The sequence below is a fragment of the Lates calcarifer genome, linkage group LG2, assembly GCF_001640805.2.
Source record: "Lates calcarifer isolate ASB-BC8 linkage group LG2, TLL_Latcal_v3, whole genome shotgun sequence".
In the NCBI taxonomy this organism is placed as follows: Eukaryota; Metazoa; Chordata; class Actinopteri; family Centropomidae; genus Lates; species Lates calcarifer.
In genome coordinates this window covers 15,819,985-15,835,806 of record NC_066834.1, presented here as the reverse complement: position 1 = coordinate 15,835,806, position 15,822 = coordinate 15,819,985, and the positions used below count along the sequence as shown (strand labels likewise).

The 15,822-nt window shown below is 38.9% G+C and overlaps 1 protein-coding gene across 1 annotated transcript in view; it reads right to left on the bottom strand.

The window, feature by feature from the left end:
* Window positions 1-3,462: 3,462 nt before the first annotated feature.
* The window catches only part of minar1 (membrane integral NOTCH2 associated receptor 1), a 31,802-nt gene continuing 19,442 nt past the window's right edge, over window positions 3,463-15,822 (bottom strand). Inside the window, 2 exon segments of the mRNA XM_018692949.2 lie at window positions 3,463-7,908; window positions 15,555-15,812. Coding sequence (XP_018548465.1) covers window positions 7,711-7,908; window positions 15,555-15,812 — 456 coding nt within the window. The 3' untranslated portion in view covers window positions 3,463-7,710.

Sequence of the window (15,822 nt, the reverse complement as noted above, 5' to 3'; positions counted from 1 at the left end):
TCTCAGCTCAACACCTCTTGTTTAAAACACAACAGAATACATCCACCCACACACACCCCACCGTCACACACATTTCCATGGTTAGGAAAGCTATTATGTCCCCTTCAGAGTCTTGCCAATTGGTTTGAAAGGTCACACTACCATGGCAGACAACCTAATACTTGTCTCAACATTGATTTGATGCATGAGGCAGGACCAGAAGATGATTCAGCAGCACATTCAATTTGATATTTAAATATTTTCATTGGGCTGCACATAAGCTCACTGCGCCAGAAATCCTGCCAAAGTGTCACTGTGGCATTTTAACATAAAGGGTACTTTGGAGAAGGCACAAGAAGGCTAAATTTTACATAATAGGATTCTTGTAAACTCCTAATTTCCACGTTTATTTTTGGAGCCACATCAAGGAGGCAGCAGGAAGTTAACATCCTACAATCCTTTGTGTGCTGCTTACATGTTTAGCAGCACATGTGGGTGGCTACTGTTAAGATGTAAAAGTCTGGAAATATTAAATGACTGTGTTTAAGGCTTGAGAGTGTAACTGTTCTGCAGCAGATTTCAGGACTAGCTGGCCTCCCTTGCTGCTCATAGCCACAGCACCAAAAAGCTTCACCGACTGCGTTTACTGCACCTCAGGGTTGATAGTCAGGAGAAAAAGCAGAATTGGCTGTCAACTGCAAACATAACAACACTGCAAAGAGCTGAAACTACACTTTCAGGGGAGATGTGGTTTTCTGATAATTTCCTTTTGGCAGCTGAATAGTCCTGTCAAGCAAACTGAAATGCATAATTGATGGGCAATCTATCACTGAAAATAGCCTCTGTTGCTCCGTAATGAACCCATCTCATGTTCAAGCAATGTGAGTTCAGTAGCCGCTCATCTTTTACACCAGCTTTCTGTGGCTTTGGTTTACATCTTGATTTCTCTGATTATTAATATACCACACTACAGACAGCAGTACTTTGACAGATCCCACATTTGGCTCTCCTCAGTATCTCTCTGTAAGATATCTATGTCCCACTTTACAAGTCAATATTTAGGCTATCAGGAGCATTCAGCTGGCCAAACGTGGTCACAGCTGGCCCAGAAAGTGACAAGTTAACCTGAAATGTAGCTTATTTAAAGATACAGAAGCTGACATGACTTCGACCCAAGTTGATGAAGATGAAAGCTTTTCTGGTTTAGCTGAAAGATGGTAGTTAATTGTATTTCAGAAAGCCTAAAAGAGTAGATGGTTTTTGATTTTTGAAAGCACAGTGTTTTCACCACGCTACTACCATATTTTGACACTGCCCTCTTGAATTGACTATTTTATCTGACCCATCTTTTGAGATTTTATCATGCTTAGCTTCAAAATGACCCTTCACACTTGACATTTGACACACCACATTTTCACAGCACAATACATATACAGCCCGATCTCCTCTGCCTCCAATATGTCAACATTAAAGAGTGCAGAAAGGCACAATTTGTGTTGCTGCAGCAACAGAGGAGACAAGCTCTGTAAAATCATAAATGTACATTCATGTAAGTTGAATTTTGCTTCTTAAACTCCTCTCTATAGTTTCACATTCATTATATAGCCTATTAAAATGTGTAGCAAGCAGTCTGGGTTAGATTACAGGTTAGATTAATGTCTGAGTCTTAGTAATAATACCTTTCATTTATCACTAAATGTAACCCAGGAATTTTGCAGAAACATCAATACTGATGTTCTTTTTGTCACCTGCTATTTGTATGTAGTATTTTTTCATTAGAGTTTAATAAATACCTGTAGCCATCACACAAGAACAATTATGTACGTCTCTGACACGATTTTTGTGGCCACTGAGGGGCAGCGGAAACAAGTTTGAAGACAATAATGACGAATCATCTTTTCATGGGCCATTGTGGAACATTTACCGGGATTTACTGGCAGAAATGGAATATAATATACCTGAGTACATCTTTATTTGTGTATAATCACCTAAAACTAATAATCATTGTGTTTCCATTCACTTAGATTGATATCTACATAGGGAACTGGTGAGATTCCAACTCCGCAGCAAAACAAACACACACCTCCCTTCAATGCTCGCGCATCGCCAGGGAAACCGACACTAACAACTGACAGGAGAAGGACAATAGTGGAATCAAATGGGTCCACTTATTCACAGCTGAAGCAAAACAAACGTATTATAAAATATCATCAAATGCACACATTCACACAAACACAGCACCCGCAACATGACGAAGTAAAAACTAGCAAGAATCAGTGGTTTTAACAGAGCTGCAGTGACCGAGAGACCTGTAGATTTGTAGCTTAGCTAACAAAGAAGCTAACTTCATCTGGCATAACATTTCAAATTATACGTCTATCCGCCTGTGCTGGCAACATTTTGTTTTCAGTTCTTCGTGTCCCAAAAAGCTTTTGCAACTATCGTAAGGACACACATCACAATACAGGGCGGAGAACAACGGAACACTTACGTTGTGTGTTACATTAGCTGCAACGAAGCTAACATGCAGAGTAACCAACGGTTTCTCAGAGCTAGCGCAGTAGCTGCAGACAGCAATACTCACAACTCTCCTCCTAGTCTAACAAACATTACACACGAGAAAACCGGACAAAACACTGATCTAGTGGCTCTGTGAAACACAGCAAACTAATGTTACCCACCTGTTGAGCAGAAACAGCAGCCTCCACGTCTGTTTTCAGGCCTCTCAGCTCCCGGAGGTTCCACCGCTGGAAGGCAGCACCGGTGTTAACACAGGTCGTCCCCCTGACCTGATCATAGCCTTTCTTTATACGTTTATATATATTCCTCTGTCCATTTCTTCGTAGGCTGTTTGTGTGCCAGTCCCCTGTCTGTGCTCTGTAGCGCTAGCATCCACCTGAATTTCCCTGGCCTTACTCCCGCTGCCTCCTTTATATCCTCCCACCTCCTGTGCATGAGCACAAGCGTCATGATTGGCTGGAATGGATCGCACCGATCCACTTCAATTATATCACTGTCAAATTATTGTCATATTGTCACACTATTTTCACTTATCATAATTCTAACCTAAAAAGAATTTAGGTTTCAGCCTATCCCATTTATTCATTTACACCCCTATTTAAAAAAGGGGGAGAGTTGTTTTAACTCTAAAGATTTTAAGAAGTTAAAGAATGCATCACCTAAAAACCAAAGTTTCAGTGCAATACAATATTGAAGTGGAATCCCTGGATATTTAAAAATTTCCAAGAAGAATGCGAGTGTGTAATAGTGTTAGAGTAATCCCAATAATTTTACAAATTGGATTATTTCCCAGTGTTATTATTATTTTTTTTTTTTTTGACTGAAGGACCTTAGCAAAGTAAATAAAAAAAAAAAAAACTATTAAGTGTAAATATAAATGTCTTCCATCAGTGATGAAATATTCTCGGGTATCCCAGATGAAACATGATGACAACATAAAAAAAAACCCCCACAGAACCATTATCAGACAGAACAATACATTTTTATTATATTATTCTTCCAGTTAACACCTGCTCCCACAATGTGCCTCAAACCTGAAGCTATTTACAGACTCCTCCAGTGTGCTGCAGCTCAAATCTTCTGTGCTGAAGGCAGATCCAATGCAGTGGATGGTTAACAGTAAGAGAAACAGAAACAGTGGCTCTCTGCTTACAGCTGGGTTCAGATTCCCTCTTCATTATAGACAGTAGATGTATATGGTTTAGATTTACAATTTAAAATAAGTGATTTTGAGTGATTAAGAAGGCAAATTGATATCCTGAACAATAACTTTTTAGTTATTGACTAAAAAGTAAATTGGGGCCTCAGGCAGACAGTTGGAGGGATCAGTTGGGAGCATATCCATCTCATTTCCCAGCACTTTCCCATCAACCACCATAAACTGCTTTTTGGCTGTACTGGGGTTTACTGCACTATTGAGGTCTTGCAGTGACGTCGCCATGGAGCAACAGGTGCCATATTGAAAGGCAGAAGCAGTGCACCAGTGAATCAGTTATCAGGCAAGGCTACTTTTCATCTGATAACTACCTCTTAAATTAAACTCTTAAAGGGCCACTGTGTAACATTTACAGGGAATCTATTGGCAGAAATGAAATATAATTGTCTAAAACTAATAATCTTTGTGTTTTTATTCATTTAGAATGAGCCATTTATATCTATATAGGGCGTGAGTCCTCTTCCATGGAGTGTTTCTACAGTAGCCCAGAGCAGACAAACCGAACCAAGCAATGGTTCTATATTTGGCCTTTTGCGTTTCTACATTGATGCAACGTCGGCTATTACCTATAGTTTTACAGACTAACAACTAAATACAATGTCTAAATATTGCTATATAAACAACCAGTCAAAGTGGTAGTTGACACCATTTTGTCACCTGGTGGCTACACACTTGGAAAGGGAGGGGTGAGTGGATGGGTAGTCAGTTGGTTGCAATCTGACTTCTCACCACTGTCACTAAAGCCTACACACTGTTCCTTTAAGACCTGAAGCAATAGAGAAGAAAATCAATCTTATCACCAGAAAAAAACATTGGAGTATTCTAAAAAAAACATACTGGTTTTTGTCTAAATTTTTTACAATATCTACACATATAACTATAGTATGGTTATGGTTATGAGAGGCAGTACTGACCAATATGGATATAATTCTCAAAATCAGTAGCATGTACGGTCACTCATTTAGCTTTAAATTGATACATTCTAGGTGTTGGTTTGATGATCAATCCCCCCTATAGAACTGTTGAAGTAATAAAAAATTAACCATGGACAATGTGTGGATATTGATATGTCCACTTCATCCCACACAACAAAGCTTGTGAACTCTGTGGCTCCAAAGTAAAAAAGAGCAGTGGTTTCTTTTGCAGTTTTCTCCAAAACAACACCGCTTTTAATTACTTATAATCCAAACATTTTGGTGACATTTAATTAAAGTAATATATGGAATCTATGTTTCGGTTTGGCACGTCTTTGATTTTTGCTTTTTTTTTTTTTTTTTTTTTTTTTTTAACTAAAATGCATTTACATGCGAGCAGTATGGCTGCTATTTGGGGTTGTAACATCTACTGCAGAACCTCAATACTGCACTGATATAATGTAGGTGGTGCATTATTCAATCATGCATTTGTTTAGTTAATACAGATGATAAAATAAGACATAATATACAGAAATCAAAGAGCAAATAAGAAATAAATATAATAAATATAACAAAAATTAAATATAAATTAAAATCAGTTACATTACCACACAATATTGCTCCTTAACCAACTGTGTATAAAGACAGAAAAATACATAAAAACACAGTTTTCTTATTACAAAAGAGAGCCAAAAAAATTATTGCAGAATCAGATCATCAATATTGGACCAAAGCCCTCCTTATGTGATCTGATTGATTATAATATATATATATATATATATATATATAAAAGAATATATAAAAACACAAAAACTTTACAAACAATTAATACTCATAATGTGTTTGCAAAGGGAGACAGCAGGTATTATTTTAAAGAATTGTGTATGTTTATTATGAAGTTGCAAGGACCCTATTGTTTTGTATTGTTTATTTATCTCTGTCGATTTAAAAAACCTGTGTACAGCTGTCTATCTAATTTTTATGGCACCATTTTTCATTCTTCCCCACCTACAAAGCTCTGATAGGTCAATTGTTTCTCCAACCAGTCACAACATCAGATCTACTTGATTCACTAAATAAATCAGAGTCATTGATCTGGAACCAGACTTATCTGGTTGGACATGGATTCACCATTTTATGCCTGTGTGGATGTGTACATACTTGTTTTCTGTTTTTATTGTTATAAAGATCAAGAAAGGATTATACGGAAATGTGTATTAAATATTTTGTTCCATTTACATACATGAGAGGAACAGAACATTAGAAATAGAGTCCAATACAACAGCAACACTGACAACAAAATGACTGCAGAGTTGAGTAAAGTCCTCTCTCATGAACATTCATAAAGGTTGAGGTTAATGCAGGGCTGTTGTGTTGAGTTGCACTACATTATAGAGATGTACCAAATGAGCAGTGTGAGGAGGCCAAAATATTGTTAACTGGGCTATATGGAAGATAAATGATTGGTTTTCAGTCACATGGAAGTTAAAGGATGAGGTTGATGACTGTATCTCTCTTATTGTCAACAAATCCAACATGCAAATCCAAATCAACAATAAACTGATCCCACTGATACGTATTCATACGTATTCTGTTCTTCTCTGTTCCTATGATTCAGTCCCACATGCTGCCAGAAATACTCACTAGAGTATCAAATGTGTATTAATCCACCACTGAAAATAGTTCCCAACAAGTGTGCTATTTAGTTCTGTTCAAGTAACATTTACTAAAACAACAATGGGCTTGGGGATGTGCAAAGGGACAGGAACTTCAAAAAGTATTGAGACATGGACTAAAACAACCTAATGTTGAGATTTGTTGACAGTAAGAAAAACACAGACCACATTTATTCTTTAATCTAAAATGCAGTGGGTTATATACACTGATCACCCATGACATTAAAAACACTGACAGGTGTTCAGAAATGTCTAGAGGAACATGACAAAGAGTCCAAGGTGTTGACCTAGCCTCCAAACTCCCCAGATCAGTGGTTTAATGTTGTGGCTGATCAGTGTATAGTTTCTCTAATTGCTGTTTTTTCTATTGAGGCTAAACTAAAGGTTGCCAGGCAATGAAATGGACAGGGTAATGAGTGGGCTAGCTAGGCTACTGAAGTGTTCATATTTTAAGGCATTCACGGAGACTGCAGCAATGAATGGATGGATGAACCCGCTCAGAGAGGGATGTTTTTCTGTTTATAGTTCACACAGCGTGGGGAGCTGGCCCAATCAACAGTGCTGTGCCCATACAATCCCTCCAGGGTGAGCTTCTTTAGTCTACAGCAATGCAGAACTTCAGGTATTCACTGAGAAAACACTTAGAAAGAAAATTAAAAACTCACTGTTTTGGGAAGAGGAGCAGGTATGTGCTGTTGGCTGGTTATAATTCAGAAAAAGAAGGAAGGAAAGGGCAGCAACATTCAAGTTACTTCTCAGTTTTGTTCCTTTCCAAGTGAGTAGGCTAACGTCATCAATACATTCAGTTTGGCTGTGTATTCATACTGTGTCTGCATTCTATGTAGAAGTATACTGTATCTCTATTTCAACTAAAGTACTTCAATATATTTCTATTTAGAAAACGTGTGTTGCACAAATTGTGTTACTTAAAATTCTTGCTGTTATTGATAAAGATAAATTCTCACATTCAACCAGATAATTCATCAAAAATAACTTTGATCAGAATACACTGTACAGTAATTATACGAAAAATAAAAATATCATACATTGGCTACATCAACAAATTCAGTTTAATTCAGTGATCAACTGCTGCAGTTGTTTAAGACGTACAAGTAAATCAATGAATTTCCAACTGTCCCGCACAGTTTTTGACAATACAATAGACTACAACTGTTAAATCAGTAGATATACAGTATATATTATGCACTTGCTGAATTCATTTCTATTGTACAATAGCTGTCCTAACCATTTTTATATTGGCAAGTAAGACCACCAGAAAAACATCGAACTGACATAGTTAAGCCCAAACTTGTTTGTATTGTGGATGAACACTTACCTAGTCCACAAACAGAAAAGGACATGGGTAAAAGTGCATCGTTCATTAGGGCAGGGCGTCTCCATCCTCTCATGATTTCATGGTACAGATTGGAACAACGATGACCAGGATCACGGTGCAGGTAGCGGCTGCGATCAGTGCTCCGATCTTACACACCTTAGCCCTCCTGAACTCTGCCTCCTTCCTCTTCAGCAGTGAGTCATAGCCCGGTGTGTAGATGTCCTCCATCCAGTACTCAAGGTTGTTGGGGTTTAGGGATTCCTGGGTCTGATCAGATAAGAGGAGGTATGTAAGAGGATGCACAGGTCTGAGATGAAGATGAAGTTGCACATTTAATATCTTCTGACAGTTGGCTGTGAAGACATATAGTTAAAATAAGGAATCAAAGAACCTTACATGTGTTTTGACCAGAGAAACCAGGGTTAAAACAAAGGCAAATACAAATACAGACTGAACTTGGTCCGTATTTGAAACAGGATTATATTAGAGACAAGCCATTATTTCCAATTATTCTATTACACATTTATCTTATTTTATGAGGAAGCCCCCCTTTTTAACTTTCTGGTGATGCAAATTCTACAGAACCCAGGAGGGAACATGGAGGGAAAAAAAAAGACGTACTTTTGCAAGATCTCGAGAAACTTTTGCAAGATTATGTAAAAGAAAGTTTTGGTCAATTTACTTTCAGGTCAGTTACCAATTGCTTTGGTCAGTTAGGCGTCATGAAATGATGGAACGCACACACCTGTGGGAGAGGTTCATAGAACTTTTTTCTCAACCCTCAGATTTCTTTTTCTCCATGTTCCCTCCCAGGCTCTATAAAATTCAGCGCCTCCATGTTCACTGCTTTTCATTCTTTAATAAACTCATGATAATGCTCACTTCCACAGGAATTTCAAGTCCAACAAACACTCACCACTCTAATGCACTCACCATTTTTAATGCTACCAAAATAGTGAAACAGCAGCACTGTATGAGCTCCTATTCATGTGCAGTGGAAGCTGAATTTACCATGTGAAATATTAAAATAAATGTAATATGTAGCATGAAAAATAGGTCCAGATTTGCAAAGATACTATTATCAGTATTATTAGTATTATCGATTATCATTAATTCTACAGGAATCTCAATAACATCATGCAGGGGCTGCAATGAAAACAAACCAATAATGACAGATGTTTTTAAAGGAAAGTAAATGAACTGTCCATTTTTAAATGGCAAACAAAGAGCAGATGGTGAGCTCTGACTGTGAGAGAAGCCAGCAGAGGGATGAAAGGAGTTCAGTGTGACCTGCCATGATTGACCCCCAGAACAAGCAGGGATAACAGACGATACTGGACTCAACCTGTCTTCATGTACACTCTTCAATACCAGCTATGCTCTCTGTGCACTCTACATGGTATACTGCACTGCACTCTGCATTCTGCATCTTAACTAAAAACTTGTGTCTGCCCACACTGCCACCAGAGACCTCTTTTTTGTTGTGCTGTAGGGTGGAGGGCATTTTTGCTTTAATTAGATGGGGACAGTATAGAACTGAAAGGAAATGAAGGTGAGAGATGAGGGACAACATGCAGCAAATCAACAAAGGTTCCCATAAGGAATTAAGACATTATAACATCAGCATCTTAAACCCCCCAGGTCACCAGGAGGATATAGTCAGTCAGTTATACCATCTCCAAGTCAATAAAGTGTAGTTACCATTTTGTTCTTAGCACAGAGACTGGGAGAAACATAGTTACTTCAAGAGTCTATAAACACAAAAACCTTGGCTCTGCAGCAGAGATTGATTTCGTTTTTCCAATCTGCTCTGTAATGGCTTCTCTGAATACAGTGCAGGAGAGACATTCTTCATTGTAAAGTTCCCAATTCACAGCATATTGATATTTTAACTGGTATTTGTACTGAGTATACTGTAAAAGAGAGAGCGAGCTATAGGTGGAAAGAAATCAGAAACATATTCTACAGTAATATAATAGATCATAAACTGGTAAATACAACCAGCAGTGGTCTGAGAAAATATTCAATCTTCATTTGTTTTTACACTTTATATATAAATCAAAAAGATTATCTGTAGATCTGTGTGATAAAGTGGCTGGGCATTGATCAGGACAGAGAACCACAGTGGCCTCAATAATTGTAAAACATGGGAAATCTGGAACCACTCCTCCCAGAGCTGACCATCTGGCTAAACTGAATAACCGGGCAAGAAGGGCTTTGGTCAGGGAGGTGACCAAGAACCCAGTGGAAAGATAACCGTCTCAGCAACACTCCATCGATCAGGCTTTTATGGTAGGGTGGGAAGATGGAAGCCACTTTGAATAAAAGCCATACGACAGCCCACTTGGAGTTCACTAAGCAGCTTTTAAAGGATGCTGAGAGCACGAGGAATAAGATTCTCTGGTCTGGGTTTGTCTCATCACCTGGCTAATACCATCCCTACAGTGAAGCAAAACCCCTTCGGTAACAACTACAGCCTCTTGTCTGGGGTTTAACCTTTTTATGCTGGTTTCATCTGACAGTGCAGGGATTATAAAATAATGCTTTGAAGTAGCACAGAATCAGACCTTAAGTAAAAGTAAAAGTAAAAGTAAAAGGAGTGATTCTGAGATCCCTGATAAATTCTGTCTGGAAGTAAGTTTTAATTTTTCAGTTTTCTTTTTAGATGACAGAATATACAATATGTTGCACAGTTAAAATGTTTTAAAATACAGGAGTTAATTTCTTAATAATAGTGTTGGAAATGTCCTGAGCTGATCCTATGGACTGATTTCGAGGTCGACCTGGACATATTTAAACATGTCTGTATCCACTAAAATAAGGCAAAAATGCAAATAACATTCATTTTCAATTATACTTGGGCGTTGTTGGTTTGTGTGCTCGCTGCACACTACTTTCAGTAAAGAATAATTTGTATTTGAGGATAACTTGAGAGTCTCCACTCTGCAACATCACTGAGGGTTTCTTTGGTTCAAACAAATCCAACAGAGTGAGATGTTTTCCTTCTAGTGGACCACATCAGTCATGTTTAAAGGGCCAGGGACTCAGGAGTGAGGACCCAGATGCAGATGCTGACAAAGCTCCAACAGTTCAATGATTTATTCAGAGCCAAAAAGGGAAAAAAGAAAACTTACTGACAGGTAAGAAAGGCACAGGTCCACAAAACACAAAATCCACAAAGTCCATAGGAGGGAACATGAAGGGTCCAGAAGCACACTAGAAACATGTCACAGGGAACATCTCACACAGCACAACACAAAGAACACAACACTCTGACAACTAAATAGAGGAGAGACAGGACTATATGTAAACTCAGGACGATTACAGATGAGACACAGGTGAGAGCTGAAAAAAGGAGGGAAAGAGACAAAGACAGGAAGTAAAGACAAACCAGTAAAAGTAACTTCAAAATAAAACAGGAAGTACAGGGACGACACAGACACAAGGGGAAAGGAGAACAAAAATAAAACCAAAAAGCCAGAAACACAAGAGAAAAATAATAATTTCCAACAAAACAAAGAAGCCAGAGGCACTAAGGGGGCAGGTCATGACAGCGTCAAGTCACTATCAACAATTAACTATAATAACCAATGACCATGACTTTCAGTATTTAGATGAAAGAGCTAAAAAGATGTGTGAGATTAAGTAGACTACAGCTGCATTATTTCAGTGTGTCAGATACACAGGCTGTTAAATGAACATTACAGTAACGTAAAGGTGTTTAATGGAGGCTGTCCCTCTGCTTGTCAGGGCTGCACCAGTGAGCCACTGGAATAATTGCTTCTACAAAAAAAAAAAAAAAGTATTTATTTAAAACTGTATTTGTCAAAATTTAATGGTAAAAATAAACAGGATTTAATTTTTGCATCTATTTTTATGGCATTTCTTACCTAATAAAAAAAACCCAGTGGACATTCCTTGTGCAAATGACTGTCTTTTACTTTTCACCTTTCACCTTTTTTTTTTTTACTTTCCATCGCAACCTTTATTGTAACATACTATGCATTGAGCATTAGGGAGGGAGAGAGGGTTTATTAACAGTGTATCCTCCTTTTATGTCTATTTATGTTCAACATTATTTGCTCTATCTTATTGCTTTTTCTAATGAAAATGTAGACTGTGTTTTTTCGTCCTACATCACATTTCTCTTATTCAATAAAACACACAAAAACTGGTGATTGTTTCACAACAGCCACCAAACTGCAGGAACGAGAGGCAGCTGTCTCAAGCTCCAAAGCCAAGGTTAATTATTGTCCCTCCAAACTGATCACCAGAAAATTTGATATCCATGTTGCTTCCTGTGGAGCTGAATGTGTATTTCGCTGGCACAGATGCATCTTTGTGTGAGCAAAATAAGCATACCTCCAGTAATCGACCAGCAGCATATCTGACTCAGTCTTCTGTTTTTTAATATGGCACGTATGAAATAAAAGCTATGAATCAGTGAAACTGTTCCTGATCACGTAAATGTCTATATTCCTGTTAATCAGTATGAACTGGAATGTTTAATTCGTCAGTCTGATGTTTATCCCCTGTAGATTTTGCAGGAAGTCATTACACAATACTCAACACTCCTTCCATGTAATTAGTATCCTGAACAGAGAACCCAGTGGCTTATCATTACAGTCACAGTGAGTTATGAATTGTTTCACTGTTTGAACTTGGTGTTGTGGTGATACATTGTGCTCCTAGAACTTCTGTAGTTTTTTGTGCTATTTTTAGTTTCCTGCAATTTGACTTTTCAGCCAACTACCCTGCTTCTCTCTCTCTCTCTCCTTCCTGTCTCTACTACTGTCTCTCACCCTCTCTAACCTGATTATAAGTTGGCTTCGATTACTGTATTATGTGTGTCTGTGTAAGTGTCTGGATGGATTTGCCATATGGCAGTGGTTCCTCCCACAGATCACTGAGCAATGTTAGATACAGTACCTTCATTAGTCACTGTATGTATGATGCATTTTAGGAATTTTTTTTTTTTATAAAAGAAGCATTCAATTCAGGATCATTTTCTTTTTTCATTAAACTGTTTTTTATTGTCTGCATCAGTTATTAAGTCCTTGCAGTGCCTGTCAACAACCCCTGGAGAGAGCTGTTTGTGGCATTTATGGAAAGCATTTAAATAAAACTGAACACACCTGAAATGTCAACAATAATCCCTCATTCAACATGAAAACTGTGTGCACACAACTACAGTGAATAAAGTGAGTCAAAGTCAAAGCAGGAAGTTGGTCTGTAAACTGTGACGTTTACAGTAGACAGTCTGGGGAGTAATTTTAGCATTCACCTTTATTTTCTCTTCCAAATAAGTTGGGTTTACCTGGAGGTTAGTTTTCAACCTGACCTCATGTTTATTGCTGTAGTGATGTCAGCAAGAAATTTTCCAACACAGCAATACAACGTTCTCCTGGAAAACCTTGGGTCCTTCATTCATCTGGCTATGACAAAGAGCCCAAGGTGTTGACCTGGCCTCCAAACTCCCCAGATCCCAATCTGACTCAGCATCTATAGGACCTGTATTGTGTAGGTCCCCCTTGTGCTGCCAAAACAGCAACAGACCCATCAAGGCATGGGCAGGAGGGTGTCCTGTGGTGTCTGGTACCGGGTCATTGGCAGCGGATCCTTTGGGTCCTGTGGGTTGTGGAGTGGGCCCTCCATGGATCTAGCTTGTTCTGGATCATCCCACAGATGCTGCATCCGATTGGGATCTGGGGAGTTTGGAGGCCAGGTCAACACCTTGGGTTCTTTGTCTTGTTCCTTGAGACATTTCTGAGCAGTTTTTGTGGTGTGGTGGGTTTGTCCTTCTGCTGGGGGAGGCCCCTGTTGACGTGGGTGTGTGTGTTTGGTCTACAACAATGTTCAGGTGGGTGGTTCGTGTCAAAGTAACATCCAGATGAATGAAGGACCCAAAGTTTCCCATCAGAACATTGTATTGTAATTAGATCATCAATGTTATTCACTTCACCTGTCAGTGGTTTAATGTTGTGGCTGATCAGTGTTTACATAACTAGTTAATACAATGTGATCATTTGGGGAAAGCTTAGAGGGTGTGTTGATTAATAATATTAATGGGCTTATTAGTCTAAAAACTTTGCCAATCACAGTAAAGTGTGACCAGTGAAGAATCAGCTTCTCCAGGAGATCATGTTGTTGTCTGGATACTGCATAGCTGCATTATGTGAACACACAGCACCAAAAATCTGCAGCCAGTGGCAGGTTGTGTGGTTTGTTTGTTTTTTTTAACAGCTAATTAGTGCAGTGACAGAAACTAATAATAAAATAATAGTTTGCTCATTAGCCATTTAATGAATTGGAAAAGAGTTTTTTTGTTCACTACAAAGCAGCTGTAGACAAGAGATTAATACAGACTTAAACCTGTTCCTCCTTTAAAACAGATCTGTTCTGCCTGGTTTTGCAAAGGCAAAGAAAATTTCCACCGAGACACCAACAACTCGTGTTGCACTGTCTCATCTGAATGAAGCTCTTACCTGTTACTGTGTCTCTTCCCATCTGTGCACCAAGCACACAGCAAATTTCAAGGTCAGGAAAATGCCAGCAGAGTAGGAGAGCTGCTTATGCTGGCTGTGCAACCACAAGAATACGTCCAATAGTATATTGATGAGATTGATTTAATCATCTTGCTTTTGGGGTTACTGTGTTGGTGCAGAACACTGTCTTCCTTATGGACTAATAGCTCTGTGAGAAGGGTGTGGAAAAAAGCATTTGCACTGGTGCCTGGCTGCTGAGGTGCTAGCCAGACACGGCAATGCTATACTGTAAGTAGCTTTTAAGTGTTGACATTTTGAATGAATTTGATTTCAAAACGGGGATGAATTTTACTTAGCGCCTCAAAATTTGATACAGACAGCCAGGCCAACAAAATATATATATTTAAGCAGAAACAGAGAAAAAAAAATATCACGTAAAGTGTTTTGCCAGTAGATACAGTAAGTGAAAGCTCTCTCGAAGCCATTAAGGGAGCCTGTGAGGACATTTGAAGAAGCAGTCATGGGGCTTACACACATCTCAAGTAGAGTCAGAGGCTTGTCAGGGAGTGGAATTGATTTTTGAGTCTCTTGTGACAGTGAAGACTATACAGTGACAATCAATAACATGCCTCTGTGCCTGTGTCAAAGCTTAACTGGATCTCACACAAACACACATGTAAGGGGAGAACCCCTGCACCCCTGCAGGTCACACATGACAATCTATTATTGGGCACAGGTTTACATTGGTGTGTGGGGTGAGGTGATACAATGGTATATAAAATATGGACAATTATACCAACTCAGTCAGTCAGAAAATGACTAGATTGTCACAGCCAATCAGAAAACCCTCTCTGATTAAGGCTTGACTTGGACTTGCCCCAGCAGCATTAGAGACAGATGACTAATCCTGATCACTAATTTAAAGGCACAGTTGTGCCTCATATCTAGCTTGTTCTTTTCCAAGTTGTACTACATTAACCTCTTTTACAAAACGTTGTATTCAGAAATGATTTATTACATCTTGTGTATACTGTGTATGTAATCTCCTGCTTTTAAATTCAGTCTTACAGTCCATCTCAAATGCTCAAAAGTGTGCATTGTTGTCACTAAAAATGTCTAGAAGTACAATGAGTCAAAGGAAGAGGGGCATGCTTGTTTGGCCTTAACAATGTTTCATCACTTTGTCGGAGACAAAGCTTTCATACCCACTTACTGCTGACTTCATTTTCTAGAAATCTGGTACTGGACATAAACTTTGTTATTTGTCCCCCAACACTCTACTGGAAGCATCTACAACTGGAAACTTTCAATAATTTGGTAGGCATGTGAGTACTCTGTATCTCTGATGGGTCAGGGTTCTCTTGAAGACTTACAGCAACCTCTAAGAAAAAGCCCTATTAAGACAAGAGAAGGTAACAAATCCAGTACCTGCAGGTCCAACGCTGTGAGCTGTTTTCCCTTCTCTCCTGAGTTGCGTTTATACTCCTCGATGGTCCAGGATGGCTGGCTGCGCTTCCCGTCTGACAGGCTGGTAAGCCTCAGGTCGGTGTACAGGTGACTGCCTTTCACATGGGCCTTGATGGAGGGGGTGAAGGGATGTGGTGAGAAAACCTGTTCGATCAAGGGCGGATGGGCGTTCTGGGGACAGTGGGCCTGGGGGAGCTCATATTGACGTTCTCGCTCTGCCTGGAAATGG